Source organism: Myodes glareolus, chromosome 22 (assembly GCF_982192425.1).
Source record: "Myodes glareolus chromosome 22, mMyoGla1.1, whole genome shotgun sequence".
NCBI classification, from domain to species: Eukaryota; Metazoa; Chordata; class Mammalia; order Rodentia; family Cricetidae; genus Myodes; species Myodes glareolus.
Genome location: NC_142047.1, coordinates 46838639 through 46852906, shown reverse-complemented (window position 1 = coordinate 46852906; position 14268 = coordinate 46838639). Strand labels below are relative to the sequence as shown.

The 14268-nt window shown below is 49.9% G+C and overlaps 1 protein-coding gene across 1 annotated transcript in view; it reads right to left on the bottom strand.

Annotated features, from left to right (window-relative positions):
- Plcg2 (phospholipase C gamma 2) overlaps window positions 1–14268 on the bottom strand; it is a 133623-nt gene that overhangs the window by 75284 nt on the left and 44071 nt on the right. Inside the window, exons 3-5 of the mRNA XM_087900458.1 lie at window positions 6109–6258; window positions 4324–4417; window positions 3077–3124 (exon numbers count right to left, since the gene is read on the bottom strand). Of these exons, the coding sequence (XP_087756584.1) occupies window positions 3077–3124; window positions 4324–4417; window positions 6109–6258 (292 nt within the window). The remainder of the gene's footprint in view (window positions 1–3076; window positions 3125–4323; window positions 4418–6108; window positions 6259–14268) is intronic.

Below are 14268 nucleotides of genomic sequence, written 5' to 3'. Positions count from 1 at the left end.
GATATTGGGGTACAGCTCAACGGGAGAGGGCTTTGCCCAGTGTGGCTAAACCCTGAAGACCTTATTCCAAATGGACTCAAACCAGCAAGAGCGCGAGGGGCAATGGATTACAGTTACATTTATAGGAGGCACCGAAAGGGACAGAATCGTACAGGGCAATGACTCCCAGGAGCCCGGGAGGGAGGGGCTGGGGAGCAGGAGTTTAAGGAGAACCGTGACAATGAGATGGAACTCACAGTCAGCGCTGGAGATGCAATGTGGCAATAGATGTACAACTCTTTGAACACAATTAACCCTGTAGGTCTGTGCACTTAAAGCCCACTTATAGGTAAGAACGTATGATACGGCTACAAACAGGCCGTCATCCTCAGCACACTGGGCTGCCTTAGGCAAGTGACTTGACATCTCTGGGCCTCCGTGTCTTCACTGTAAGATAGGAGCCTAGCTCAAGGGTAGGCTGGGAGTACTTAGTAGGCACGTGATGGGCTTCACACAGTGGCTGTTGGCGAGCGAGTTCTCCCTCAAAAGCCAGCTGCTACCTTTTTGCCCCAGGAGAAACCGAGAAGCTGGACAGGGCTTGGGCCAAGGAAAACGCCTGGAGTTCGAGCTAGGCCAGTCCATTCTTGCCCTTGGCAGCTCCTGGGTTTTCAGCCGGGAAACCAGGCTTAGTCAGCGACCGTAGGCGACAGGAAAGGGAGGGAAACTGGCCAGACAGCCCTTTCTGCTCTTCCTGAAAGAAACACTTCGGTCAACGTTCCTTTTCAAATATCCCTGGAGTCTCCTGGAGAGGGTGGGGCCTTTCAATTCTCAGTGTTGACAAGCAGCAGGGACTGCTGGGAAGGAGCTGGGGGAGAAACGGGAGGAGGCACAGCCAGGGACCACTGCCAGAAACAGGTCCCCCCTCCATTGGCTGATGGGAAGATGGGGCTCTAGACAGGATTTGGAGAATCCATCCTCCGCAAGGGACAGGCGTCCATCTCTGCCCCAAAGAAGAGACAGAAGGAGATCACTCCATCACCATGGAGACAGTGGTATCCAGAGCAGCCCAGTCTCAGAGAAGAATGCATCCTAAGGCCTCAGCATGGAATAGTTCATAGCACCCTCTAGCTCCACCCTGGGACCACCAGAGGGCAGTCAGGTGCCAGTGACCGTGAAATGATGGACGGGAGGGAGATGCAGAAGAAAGAACGCATGGACATCGGGGTTACAGGTCACAGATGCCCCAGCTGGGTACACTGAACACGAGAGAGAAGTGGACAGGAGATGAAGGCGATGCCCAGTGAGAGCAAGTCACCTTCACGACACAGGGATAAAACGGGAGAGCTGGGTGTCTTTCAGCTCTGCCTCAAATACGAAACCGAAAATAAAAGAAATAAAAAGAACTTGTTTGTTTGTTTGTCTGTCTGTTTGAAACAGGGCCTCGTGTGACCTCAGCTGGCTTCACACTCTCTATGCAGCAGGTGATGACCGTGACTTTCTGACCCTCCTGCCTCATTTCGTGTTCTCCACCCCCCTACTCCCCCACCCCCCTACCCCGCGCTAGAATGACAGGCACTCCACACTCCACGCGTCCATTCACATTGGGATGGAAGCCGGGGTTGCAAGCACCACTATACCAACTAAGCCACATTTCAGTCTGAAAATAAGCTTTTTTTGTTTAAAACAAAAAAGATCAAATGTGAGACAAGGATTATAGAGTTAACACTGTCTGGCTGCTATGTTCGCCACAGCTCCATGAAGGGTGATTTTGGGTTGTGTTTTGGGGGTTCAGTTATTTTATGTGTGTGAGTGTTCTGCCTGTGTGTATGTATGTGTACTACATGTGTGCCTGGTGCCTATGGAGGTCAGAAGAGGGTGTTGGATCCTTTAGAACTGCATCATGAACGATCACGAGGCACCATGTGGGTGCTGAGAAACAAACCCAGGTCCTCTGCAAGAGCAAAGATTGATCTTTACTGTTGAGCCATCTCTCCAGCCCCTGAGTGGCTTTTATCGCTTCATCATCGTTAATCAGAACCAGGAAGTAAACAGAAAGACGGGCAGTCACCAGCACAGAAAGAAATGCAAATGTACGCAAAAGATCCCGTGGTTATCCATCCTTCAGGCTAACAAAGAACAAAGACCAGAGCAGCGGAGGGAGTGGAGCAAGGGGACCACACTGGACCACAGCTGGAACTATACACTGCCACCACCTCTGCCACACGCTGGGCGGCTGGTATCCCACAGCTGACATACCCCCAACTCACACCTGGTGCCCGAGTTCACACAAAAGCACCCCGCGGCGGCTTTCCTGGCAGCCCGGAGCCACTATACATCCGCCAATAGGGATATAGTTCCTAGGTTAGCACTGCCTTCACCTAAGGGAAAACCTAAGCTGAAATCTGTTTTAAAAAAAAATCCAGGCCTGGAGGTGTAGGTCTCTCAGACCAGCTACTCAGGGCACTGAGGCAGGAAGACTGAAAGTTCAAAGCCAGCCAGAGCTACAGAGAGACCAGCCTGGACAATATAGTGAGATTCTGTCTCAAAAGAAAAAGGAAGAAGGCTACTAGAGGCATTGCCTCGTGGTACAGTGCCTGCCTAGAATCCACCAGTGAGGGGTTGGGGTCCTGGCTCAGAGGTAGAGTGACTGACCGCCTGGCATCCAGTAGGCCTTAGGTTCAATACCAGGTATAGATAGAGGGGGCAAAGGGAGGGAAAGGGGAAAGGTAGAGACAGAGAACTGCAGGGAGGGAGAAATGAGGGAAGGGAGAAAGTAGAGGAGGGAGAGAGGGAAGGAGAGAGGGAGGAAGTGAAGAAGGAAGGGAATAAGGAGAGAAGAAGGGAAGAGGGGAGGGAGGGAAGAAGGAAAAAAGGCAGACAGTGAGGGAGGGACGGGGAGGGGGAGAGGGAAGAAGAGGGAGGGAAGAGGAAGAGAAGAAGAGAGAGAGGAAAGGGAGAGAGGTTCTATCTACCTGGGAACCCAGAGCCCTTTGGTCTCAGGACATGTACCAAACGCGCTCCCCAGACACTAAAACAAGCAAGTATCGGAGTTCAAAGAAAACTGCCAAGCAGTTAATCGTCTGTTCATCGTCCTTACCTGTTTCTTCTGGTTTGATCTACTGAATAAATCTGCTTTCGCAGCCAACTGCAAAGAGATTTGGGGTCAAAAGGAGAAAAACGTCAGAGAACACAGCAAGTCCAAAGAGCTCTAGGGAATGAGGGCAAAGTCACCAAAATGAGAAGAGGGTCCCAACCCCTTCCACAAGGCAGTGTGGGAGCCAGCCTCCCCTATGGCTGAAGACCCCTCTCTAAACCCAGAGGGCCCGCTCACGCATGAGATAAAGTGGCGTCTCCATACAGAATAGTTTCCTGCCACTAATTCCCAAACATCTGAGAAGAAAAGCAAAGGAGAAAGTGACCCAGCCCGGAACCCTGTGCATACATGTCACTCTGAAAAGTGAAGGAGAAAGTGACCCAGTCCGGAACCCTGTGCATACATGTCACTCTGAAAAGTGAAGGAGAAAGTGACCCAGTCCGGAACTCTGTGCATACATGTCACTCTGAAAAGTGAAGGAGAAAGTGACCCAGTCCGGAACCCTGTGCATACATGTCACTCTGAAAAGTGAAGGAGAAAGTGACCCAGTCCGGAACCCTGTGCATACATGTCACTCTGAAAAGTGAAGGAGAAAGTGACCCAGTCCGGAACCCTGTGCACATATGGCACGCTGAACTTGCCACCGTGGGGTGGCTGTCTCCAGACTCGGCTTCAGTACACTTCATCCATCATTAAATCCTTGCAGGAGAAAGACCTACCCTTCACACATACACGTATTCACAGACCCACACACAGATGCCTACATACCTGTATACATGAACACACACATACAACAGAGACACACATACTTGTACATGCGTCTCTGCATTGTGCTTGTGTTGCCTGTGTGTACATGTATATACACATACACTGTGAACACATGCAGATAAACAAATATATACACATATGCAAATACTCTCACATATACATGCACACGCACATAATAGGCATATAGAAACACAGATATTTAAATGCACGCAGATATACACAGAAAGATTCATACGCACATGCACAAGTACATACACCAATGGGTGTTTCCACTTGGCTGAGGTACCCTGCACACACCAAAGGCCAAGGCTAGCAGGAGAGGGACCCTCATCTGGAACATTGGAGAGTCCTCAGCCACTAGCCAGTACTGCCATACAGGGTGTGATAAGCGTGAAGCCTGAATGTCCGTCCCATTTGCTCCCTTTGGTCTATATTCCCAAAGGCCCCAGAAGAAAGGAGGAAGAGAACAGGAAGGTGTGTACCTCTCAATCATGGTGGGAGTAGATGCGCTCATGGCTTCCTGATGAAGGATCTTCAAGCCAGAGAGCCACTTCATGGCATCCTCCTTTGAGTCGGCTGTAGACGGAATGGGACAGAGAGGGTTGTAGTGACATTTCATTTGTATTTTAATAAACAGAGCTTGCCTGAAGATCAGAAAAAACAGCCACACTGGCCAGACTTACAGACCAGGCAGCAAGGACACACACCTTTAATCCCAGTATCTTGCCACAGAAACTGGGTAGTAGCAGTGCACACCCTTAATCCCAGCCCTAGAGCGGATTTTACGACAGGAGGAGACGATTCTCAGGCTCAGTCTCATTCAGAGGTTTCCTGGAGGCAAGATCACCATTTTCGGACTGAGGTTGAGAGAAGAGTCAGTGGCTGGCTGTTTTGCTTTTCTGACCTTCAGGTTGAACCCCAATATCTGTCTCTGAGTTTTTATTGATCGTGCTTGAGAGGGTGGAGGGTGTGTGAACTCCTGGGTGACTTGTTTCCACTAGAGGCTGGAATCTGGACCTTGTGAATGGTATCTCTACCACTGAGCTATAACCCCAGCTCACTCTTCAGCTTTTTGATGGACACACCACAAGGATGGCCAGAAATCTCATCCCCACATATGTGAATCTATATGTTCTCAAATGTGTGTTATATGTACATATGTGCTGTGTGTATATTGTATGTTATATCATATGTACAAGCATTGTGTAGTATGTGTATCCTGTATGCATGTGAATGCACTGCATGCATGTGTGTGCTGTGTGTGTATTTCCATGTGTGTTATGTGCATACATCAAAGTGTGTGCTATACATAGGCATCTGTGGTATGAACATGCATGTATATGTGTTTATATGCTATGTGGAATCAGGTATGTGTGCTTGTGCATGTGTGGTGTGTACATGCATATGTGTATTATCTGTGTGTCATGTGCATGTTGTGTACATATTTGCTGTGTTCACAAGTATGTGCTGTAAACATGTGTATGTGCTGTGTTTTTGCATACATGCACACATACATGTGTATGTATACATAGCTGCGCTATGTACATGCATGTATATGTATGCTAAGTATGTTTAGGCACATGCATGTGTAGTTTTGTGTTCTGTATGTATAAGTGTGCTGTGTGCATACATATGTACACTGTGTGCCTGAATGTATATGTATGCTATGTACATGTATGCACATGCATATATGTGTGTGCTATGTGTATGCATGTTCTGTGTGTATGCATGAATGCATGATACTCTATTCTATACAGGCATATGTAAGTGCTGCATACATGTGTGTGTTTTGTGCGTGCATCCTTGTGTGCTATGTACATGTGTGCACATGTATATGTGTGTGTTCTCTCTGTCTGCATACGCACCCAAGGTCTCAGGACAGTCCGTCCAGACCAGTCTTTGCTGTGCAGCAGCTGCTACAGGAAAGCAAGTGACATTTTTGTCCAGCAGAGCCTAGCCTGCAGTGACCACACTAACCACCTTATTCAACCTCAGCTTGAGCCAGGCCGACACACAGCATACTTCTCACAATGTCCCAAGCAGAAAGCCACGTCATTCCCCCCCAGTTCGCAGCCAAGCTAACTGCTGCTCAGAAAGGTTAAATGCTGTGCCCAAGACACAACTAGAAATCAGCAGGGCTGGGACTCAAGACTAAGTGTCGAGAACACGTACTAGTGGACATACAGATACGAGTATCCTCTCCCAGAGATCTCTCAGAAGGAAAAGGAGGCCCAGGGAGGGAGATGAGCAGACAAATCTGCACCCACTTGCCAAACTGAGCGTGCTGAGGACGAACTGGGTGCCGTAGAAGATGGTGAAGCAGCAATCTCCCTTGTGGCGGGAGACCGAGGACTTGGCTCGCTCAAAATCCTTGGAGTTCTTCCCTGGGCGGATTTCCTTTATCTCCATGATATCCACTGAAAGGAAGCAAACACAAGAATCCCCAGATCACTGCAGAAGAGTGGCGGTCCAGCCACACACCCTGCCCCCAGGCACCCCAGCACCTCAGTCCTAGAAAACAGCTGTGAGTTCATCTCTGCACCAGAGTCCCATCTGAGCTCAGGGCCCACTCCTCTTGAGTGTGAACAGTAAACCGAAAGCCAACCAGGTATCTGCCACCCCCAATGAGCCCTGGAGGAGGAAAGGTGCTGTGCTGGTCTGAACAGGAATGGCCCTCTTAGACTCAAGTGTTTGAGTGCTTGGCCCACAGGGAGTGGTACTACTAGGAATGGTGACCTTGTTGAAGTAGCTGTGGCCTTGTGGGAGGAAGTGTGTCACTGTGGGGGCAGCCTTTGAGGTCTCATATGCTCAAGCTACTGCCCAGTGTGGCACACAGTCTCCTTCTGCTGCCTGCACATCAAGATGTAGAACTCTCAACTCCTTCTCCAGCACCATGTCTGCCTGTGTGCCACCCTGTCCCACCATGGTGAAAACGGACTGAACCTCTGAAACTGTCAGTCAGCCCCAGTTAAATGTTTTCCTTTGTAAGAGTTACTATGGTCATGGTGTCTCTTCACAGCAATAAAAACCCTGACTAAGACAGGTGCTTTGATGTGAACATTAAGTGTACCCCCACACTCATGTAACAGATTTAGGGGTTGGGAAGATGGCTCCATGCTCCATGCAAGCATCAGAACCTGAGTTCAGATCCCCAGCACCCACATAAAAGCTGGGTATAGCTACATGCATCTGTAACATTGGCCTGGGGGTTAGAGACAGGCAGGTCCCTGGGGCTCGCCAGCCAGCCAGTCTAGACGAAATGTATCCCATCATATTTTTAATACAAAGGGAGCAGGACTGTCACTCAGTTTGAGGACCCGACCCGTTTCCTCTGCACTGATTATCACTCAGACTAGACTACGTAAGATGCTCCATTTCCTCTCCACAGCTTGGAGCTGACACAGGAAACAGTGATCAGAAATGGGGCCATGGAGGTGACATCTAGTCCACTGACAGGCTTTGAACCTAGTAGTCTACAAGCGGTGCTAGATAGGAGGTAGGGTTTAGCTGGAGGAAGTAAGTCATTTCTCCACCCTCTTCCTCTCTCTCCTCCACGCTCCTTCCTGGTCACCATGAGATGAGCATCATTGCTTCCCACCATGACAAAAATGGACTAAACCTCTGAAACTGTGAGCCAGCCCCAATTAAACACTTTTTCTTTATAAAAGTTATTGTACTTATGTGTCTCTTCACAGCAATAGAAATCCTAACTAAGATATTTCCCTTGGCCCCCGATTGCTGCACATCCTCACAGATGTGCACGGCCATCCACACAGTAAATCTGGGGACATTCTGTGACATAAAGGGAAAATTGGACCCTTCCCCATCCCCTCCACCGTCTTTCATGCCCACAGTAGCCCTAATAGTAATGACTATTGTCACTAATATACTTGTGATCACTAGAGAGCCACCAGTTCTGGGCATTTCATGGAAATGGAACCAAGGACAGGGTCTCTGATCTGGAGCTCCATGCTTGGTACGACCTTCTCAAGGCCCACCTTCTCAAAGTCTGCTTGTGCCAGAGCATGAGTTGGCACTGCGGTCGTGAATATGGGTAATACTTCTGGCACACTTGTATACCTCATTTTCTCTTCCCATTCATTATCCACTGATAAACACTTGCTTCTGGTGACAAAGTTGCTATGAACAATCTTGGGCAATTGATCAACTGGACACCTGTGTTGGATTTTGGAGGGGGGGTGGAGTGGGGATTGTAAGCTAGAAATCAGTTCCCCATCCATCACACTCTTAGGGATACTGGGATAACAAAGGACTTCAAGCCCAGACCAAGTCCAGCACCCAGAGGTTAGAGGTCACCTCCCAGGTCTCAGTGACGGGTATACAAGGTCAAGCCCTTCACATCCATGGCTGACACTTCCCAGGCCTGTGGATGAACAGTAGATAAAGTCTGTGAGTAGCTGAAGGGTTTCTCCTGCCTGGTCATTCTCTTTCAGTGACCAAGAACCCCCAGGAAGATGGAAGACCCCCCCCATCAACTGTGGGGTGTGCTGTTAAGACAGGCCTATCTACAAAGCTGAGAAACTGCTGTGACATCTTTAGTGGCATGCCCAGCAGGAACCCTGCAGCAGGCAGGCACATCTCACAGAGCGACCCCGCCACCTCAGGCCACCTCAGGCCACCTCAGGCACAGAGCAACACAGAAACTGATTTGACCCAAGACTGGGATAAGACTCCACATTCCTGGGGCCATCCAATTCACAAGACATGACACAGCTGACACCCAGGCTGAGAGACAGACTCTGAGTCAGCTGGCCTGAAATTGTCACACAACCTCCCCATCAGAGCAGTGGCTTCAGGCAGTGATGTCACTTTGCCAGCCTCTGTTTTGTCAAGTATAGGCGCGACATTAACTCGGACACAGGACTTTACTGAGGATGGAATGAATGTGTGTGTGTATGTATGTGTGTGTGTGTTCCCAACTAAGACAGCACCCAACCATCGCCAGGGGGAAGGCTAGGGGGGTTCAAATAGGATCTCAATATGTAACCCAGACTGGCCTCAAGTTCACAAACCTCCTGCCTCAGCTTCCCAAATACTGAGATTACAGGTATATGTCTACACCTAACAACACCTAGTAAGTTAGACGAAAGTGTAGAAACTTGCATGTGTGGGTTACCTACTCATTCTTAAATCATTAAGACAATTGAGCAAGGATGGACAGGAGTCATTAAATGAATGAATGTATGTATTCATTAAATGAATGAATGAATGACTAAATAAATAAATATAATACAGTGAAGGGCCAGCAAGATGGCTCAGCAGGTAAATAAAGGCTAATGACCTGAGCTCAATCCCAGGACCTATACAATGGCAGGAGAGAAGTGACTCCTACGAATTGTCCTCTGACACTCCTACTTTTCACTACCTGGGTATCAACATTGTTATCTGCCCAAAAATGCATCCTCCAGACCTCAGACCTCCAGCAGGAGGGTCAAGTGCAGGCACCAATGCAAACAGTGAGGGCTTACATCTGCAGGCAGCAAGGGAGGCACGTTCCCACCGCTCTGCTTGTTAAAGATGATCCTGCAGCAAAGCTGGTGCCCACTCCCTGGGTCCTTCTGACTCTTCATGCTCACATCTAATCAGCCTGGCATTACACTAACAGAGCTGAAATTCAGCTGGTGTTTTGACAGATTGTCTCATTACCGTTTCCATGACAACACAAAGTAGAGAAAGCACAGAAGAAAACAGTAGCTCAGAACCACTACTGTACTCTGTGTGTGTGTGTGTGTGTGTGTGTGTGTGTGTGTGTTACATGGATATGTACACGATCATGTGTATACATGGTGGAGGATGCCCCTGAGGGTGCACATGGTGCACATAAAGGTCAGAGGTCAACATCAGACATCTTTCTCTATTGCTCTACATCTTTCTTCTTAAACATACATTTATTTGTTTGTTTGTCTAAGTATGTTATAGCATACAGACAACTTCTAAGAGCCAGTTGTCTCCTTCTACCATGTGAGTCCCTGGCATAGAATGCAGGGTGTCAGGCTTGGGGGCAAACACCTTTACCCTCTGAGCCATCTCTCTAGCCCTCCTCTTCATTTCCAGAATTTATTTTTATTTTACATGCATGTCTGTTCACCACACGCATGCAGTGCCTGTGGAGGCCGGAAGAGGGCGTTTGGTCCCCTGTAGTTACATGTGGTTAGGGGTGACCTTGTGGGTTCCAGGAGCCCAACTCAGGTCCTCTTCCAGAGCAGTCAGTGTTCGCAACCATGGAGCCATCTCTCCTGAATCTGGAGCTCATCAGTCCCATAGATGGTAGGCTGGGGAGCCCCGTGGATCAGTCTCTAATCTCCCAGCATTGGGGTTCCAGATGTGCATTCTGTGACCTGGTTCCACATGAAACTCGGGGCCTCATGCTTACACAGCAAGCACTTCCTGAACGAGCCATCTCTCAGCCCTTCCGACATTGTGTCTCCACATGCAACCCAGTCTCGGGTTTTACTCCCTCATGATGGGAATGTCATGTCAGAGCAAAGTGGTGGTGGGGAGGAAGACACATGATGGACAGGCAGGCAGACAGGCAGACAAGAACCCAGGCAAGATACAATTCTCGAGGGTACACCCCAGTAACATTCTGGCTAGGATCCGCCTCCTAAGGTTTCTAGAACCTTCTATAAGAAAAATACCACCAACTGGGAAAGCAAGCCCTATGGGAAAGGGCACTCACTATCCAAATCATAACACATGCCCAGTAGAAAGGTCACTACGGCATCAAAGAATTTGGAATGCTTTTGAGTAGATGCTCTCTAACTGTGGAGAGGGAATGGAGCGTCTTACATAGTCTAGTCTCAGTGTTAATCAATGCTGGGGAAACGGGTCGGGTGCTCAAACTGAGTGACAGTCCTGCTCCCTTTGTATTATGAAGATAATGGGATATAATGTGAAGCCCCACAAAGTTGCCATTCTTCATGTTCTCAGAAACGTAACAGATTTAGGAGCTGGGGAGATGGCTCCGTGGGTCATGCGCTTGTTATGCAAGGATCAGGACCTGAGTTCAGATCCCCAGCACCCACATAAAAGCTGGGTGTGGCTACATGCATCTGTAACATTGGCCTTGGGGGTTAGAGACAGGCAGGTCCCTGGGGCTCGCCAGCCAGCCAGCCTAGACAAAATGGGAGGCTCTGGGCTTAGTGAGAAACTCTGTCTCAAAGAGAATAAAGATGGAGAGCAAACAGAGGCAAACAAATGATGTTGATCTCTGGCCTCACACAGGCATGCTCGCACATATACATACGCATGTGCGTGCGCGCGCGCACACACACGCACACACACACACACCACAAAGAAATATATTCAGTCCAGCCAAGGAGAAACAGCTATATTTGTACATGTGTCTACAACAGCACAAGGAGGCACAGCAGGTGAAACCCCCCTCCCCGTTGCCTGACAACAGTTACCAATAATGGGAAGGATATGGGGCAGGATGGTCAGGGGTCACTGTCTGTGCTGGTGGGGATTTCTGCCTAGGGCACAGTTAGCAAAACCACCACCTGCCTTTGCGAAGCAGGCTAAGGGCAGCTGAGCTCGGACTGTGTGTTCTTGTGCGGTGGGGCTCCGCGGCTGAGCTTCCTGCTTGAAGAAACAAGATAACAGCCGCAAGCGAAGCCTGCTCTTTGCATGTCCTGCCCCTTCCTGGCATTGCCTTGGGTCTTCCCCAGGTCCAGATACCCTCCCGACCCTGGTTCCTGGAGTTAACCAGTCTCCCACTTCCTGCTCTCCCCACCCTTGTGTGTGTGTGTGGGGGGGGGATGTCCCCACTACCACTCTTCTTCTCGGTCCCTTGCCTTACATCATCCGCCTCTGGCTGCCCTGTCTGAGATGTGACAATCTGTTCTCATACATCAGCCTCCTCACCAGCATGGTGGCTCATACCTATTAGCCTGATGCTCGGGAAACTGAGACAAGAAGAATAGGAGTTCAAAACCACCCAGTGCTCCCTGAGATTCTGCCTCAAAAACAAGACAACAAAACGCCTTCTTGTCTCCTTGCTCCTCCCCTTCCTGATCTCCAGCCTCCTGGAGGGTCCCCTTGGGGTATCCTCCAAACCCTCACACCCAGAAGGTGGCCCTCTTTCCCATGCCTGACCTTAAATGGCACTATCTGCCAACAAACAGAATCTTCACATAGTCTCGAGACACAGTCGAGGGGGGAGACGGAGGGAGAGCCGGACAGCTGCGTACACGTGCTGTGACCCTCCTTGTCAACTCATCATCTGCCCGCCCATGTAGTCCCAGCACCCCAACGAGCCAGCACAAGGAACATCAGGATGAAGTGACGGACGAGGCTCTGCCCCAGAAGCCTGTTGAGTGCGCATGTGTTTGTCTAGCCCAAGCCTTGAAGATGGGCTCAGGCTGGGAAGAGAGGACAGAGCCTGTGAGGGAGCCCAAAGACCCCAGTTCAAACCCCAGCTCCGCTTTCCACCGTTCTGTGGGGTTGGGGACCCGGCTTAGCCATCTCCCTATCTCAGTTCTACACAGATACTGACTTTGTTCCACTACTCTGTGAACCAAAGGAAACAAGCCACAGCCCCAGGAGGTGTCTGTCAAAGTTACTTCAGCTACTGGGCAGATGCTCCTCTGTTCCACCTCTCAACTGCTCCCTCCACTGGCTTCACTTTGCATAAGGAGACCCAGGGCTGTGACACCGCAGTTAGGGACCCTGCTTAGAGAAACCAAAGGTGCCAGGCTGATTCACATGTAGTTGTGTCTTGCCACACACTGGAGACCAATCTAGCCCACAGCAGTCAGAGCAGCCTAGAGATTTGGAAGCATCTAGAAGACCTAGGCTTAAAGTCCAGCTCTTTCTCTCCTGGCTGTGTGGCCCGGGGTAGGTCACTTTCTTCTGGTTTGGCTGCCACTGTTCCGTGAGTAAATGCAGAGCTGGATATAGCCTTCTGAACGAAGTCTTAGATATTAAAAATTACTTGGAAACTGGGGCTATAGCTCCAGTATACAAGCATGAAGACCCAAGTTCAAGCCCCCAGATACCACATAAAGAAGTCCAGTGTAGTGATGCATGCTTATAATTCCAGCACTGAGGAGATGGAGACAGGAGACTCCGTGAGGCTCACTGGATACCCAAGGTTGTCCTCTGACCCCCATATGCATAAGTACACACACATACATGCACACGCATGCACATGCATGCACACATGCACACACACACACACACACACAATCTCAAGCACTAAGGATAGAGAGGAAAGGCTGTTCTTAGTTAAAAACAACAACACCTGTTTCAGAAACTGTGCAAAGAGCCCAGGTGAGAGATCACCCAGGCCTCCTGCTTCCTTCCATGTAGAGTATGCTGGTAACCACGCCCACAGGAACCTCGTCCACGTAGCTGTGAATGCTTCTGTTCTGCAGAAGTGTCAGTCCCTGGGTGAGTTCAAGGTGACAGAAACTTCCCGCCACCCCGCCCTCTGCCCCAGCCACACTCTGTCAAGGCAGAGGCAGGGACACTTTCTGATGGTGAACCTGGGCTAAGTCCGGCCATGCTGAGCCTCCTGTCCTTTTCTGGTTCGACTGACCCCTCCACAGCCACCTGCCTTGTCTGCTTTCTGCCGCTCGGGGAGGACAGGCTACAGGCCACCCATGAGCACCCAAGAGTGCTGGAGACGGAGTAGGCAAGGCAGAGATCAGCGTACAGTTCCAAGTCTGCTCTCCAGGCAGCTTGCCAAGCATAGAGCCCATGACCCTGACAGACTTTGGTGTCTTCCACTCCTTGTGTCTGGACTGGGGACGCAGTTCAGCTGGCAGAGTGCTTGCCTAGTATGCAAAGGGAGGGCCATGGGTTCCAGGCCAGCAAGCAGATCATAAGCCGGGCATAATGATGCACACCTGCAATCTCAGCATTTGGGCGATTAAGGCAGGAAAATCAGAAGTTCAAGGTCATCCTCGGTTACTAGTAAGTTTGAGGTCAGCCTGAGCTACACCATACTGTGTTGCTTCTTACCCACCGCCTCTCTCTCTCTTTTTTTTTTTTTTTTCCAGCTCAGTTCCTGGCCAATTTCAGGGAGGAAGAGGAGCTTTCTCCTCTGGTCACTGACAGAGACATCTCAGCCCAGAGGAGAAGGAAGCCAACGTCCCTGTGCAAGTCCCATCGATAGAAATAGAGGTCACATCAAGGTCATCTGGAGAAGGGGCTGGGTCAGGGACTCAGAGAGCAGTCTGGGTCCAGGCTGGGAGATGATACCACCGAGGTGTGATTATATCCTCTCCATTTGTGTTGTCCACACAGCAGAAGAGGTCTTTTAGAGATCAGCCAGGGGGGCTGGAGAGATGGCTCAGCGGTGAAGAGCATTGACTGCCCTTCCAAAGGTCCTGAGTTCAATTCCCAGCAACCACATGGTGGCTTACAACCATCTGTAATGAGGTCTGGTGCCCTCTTCTGGC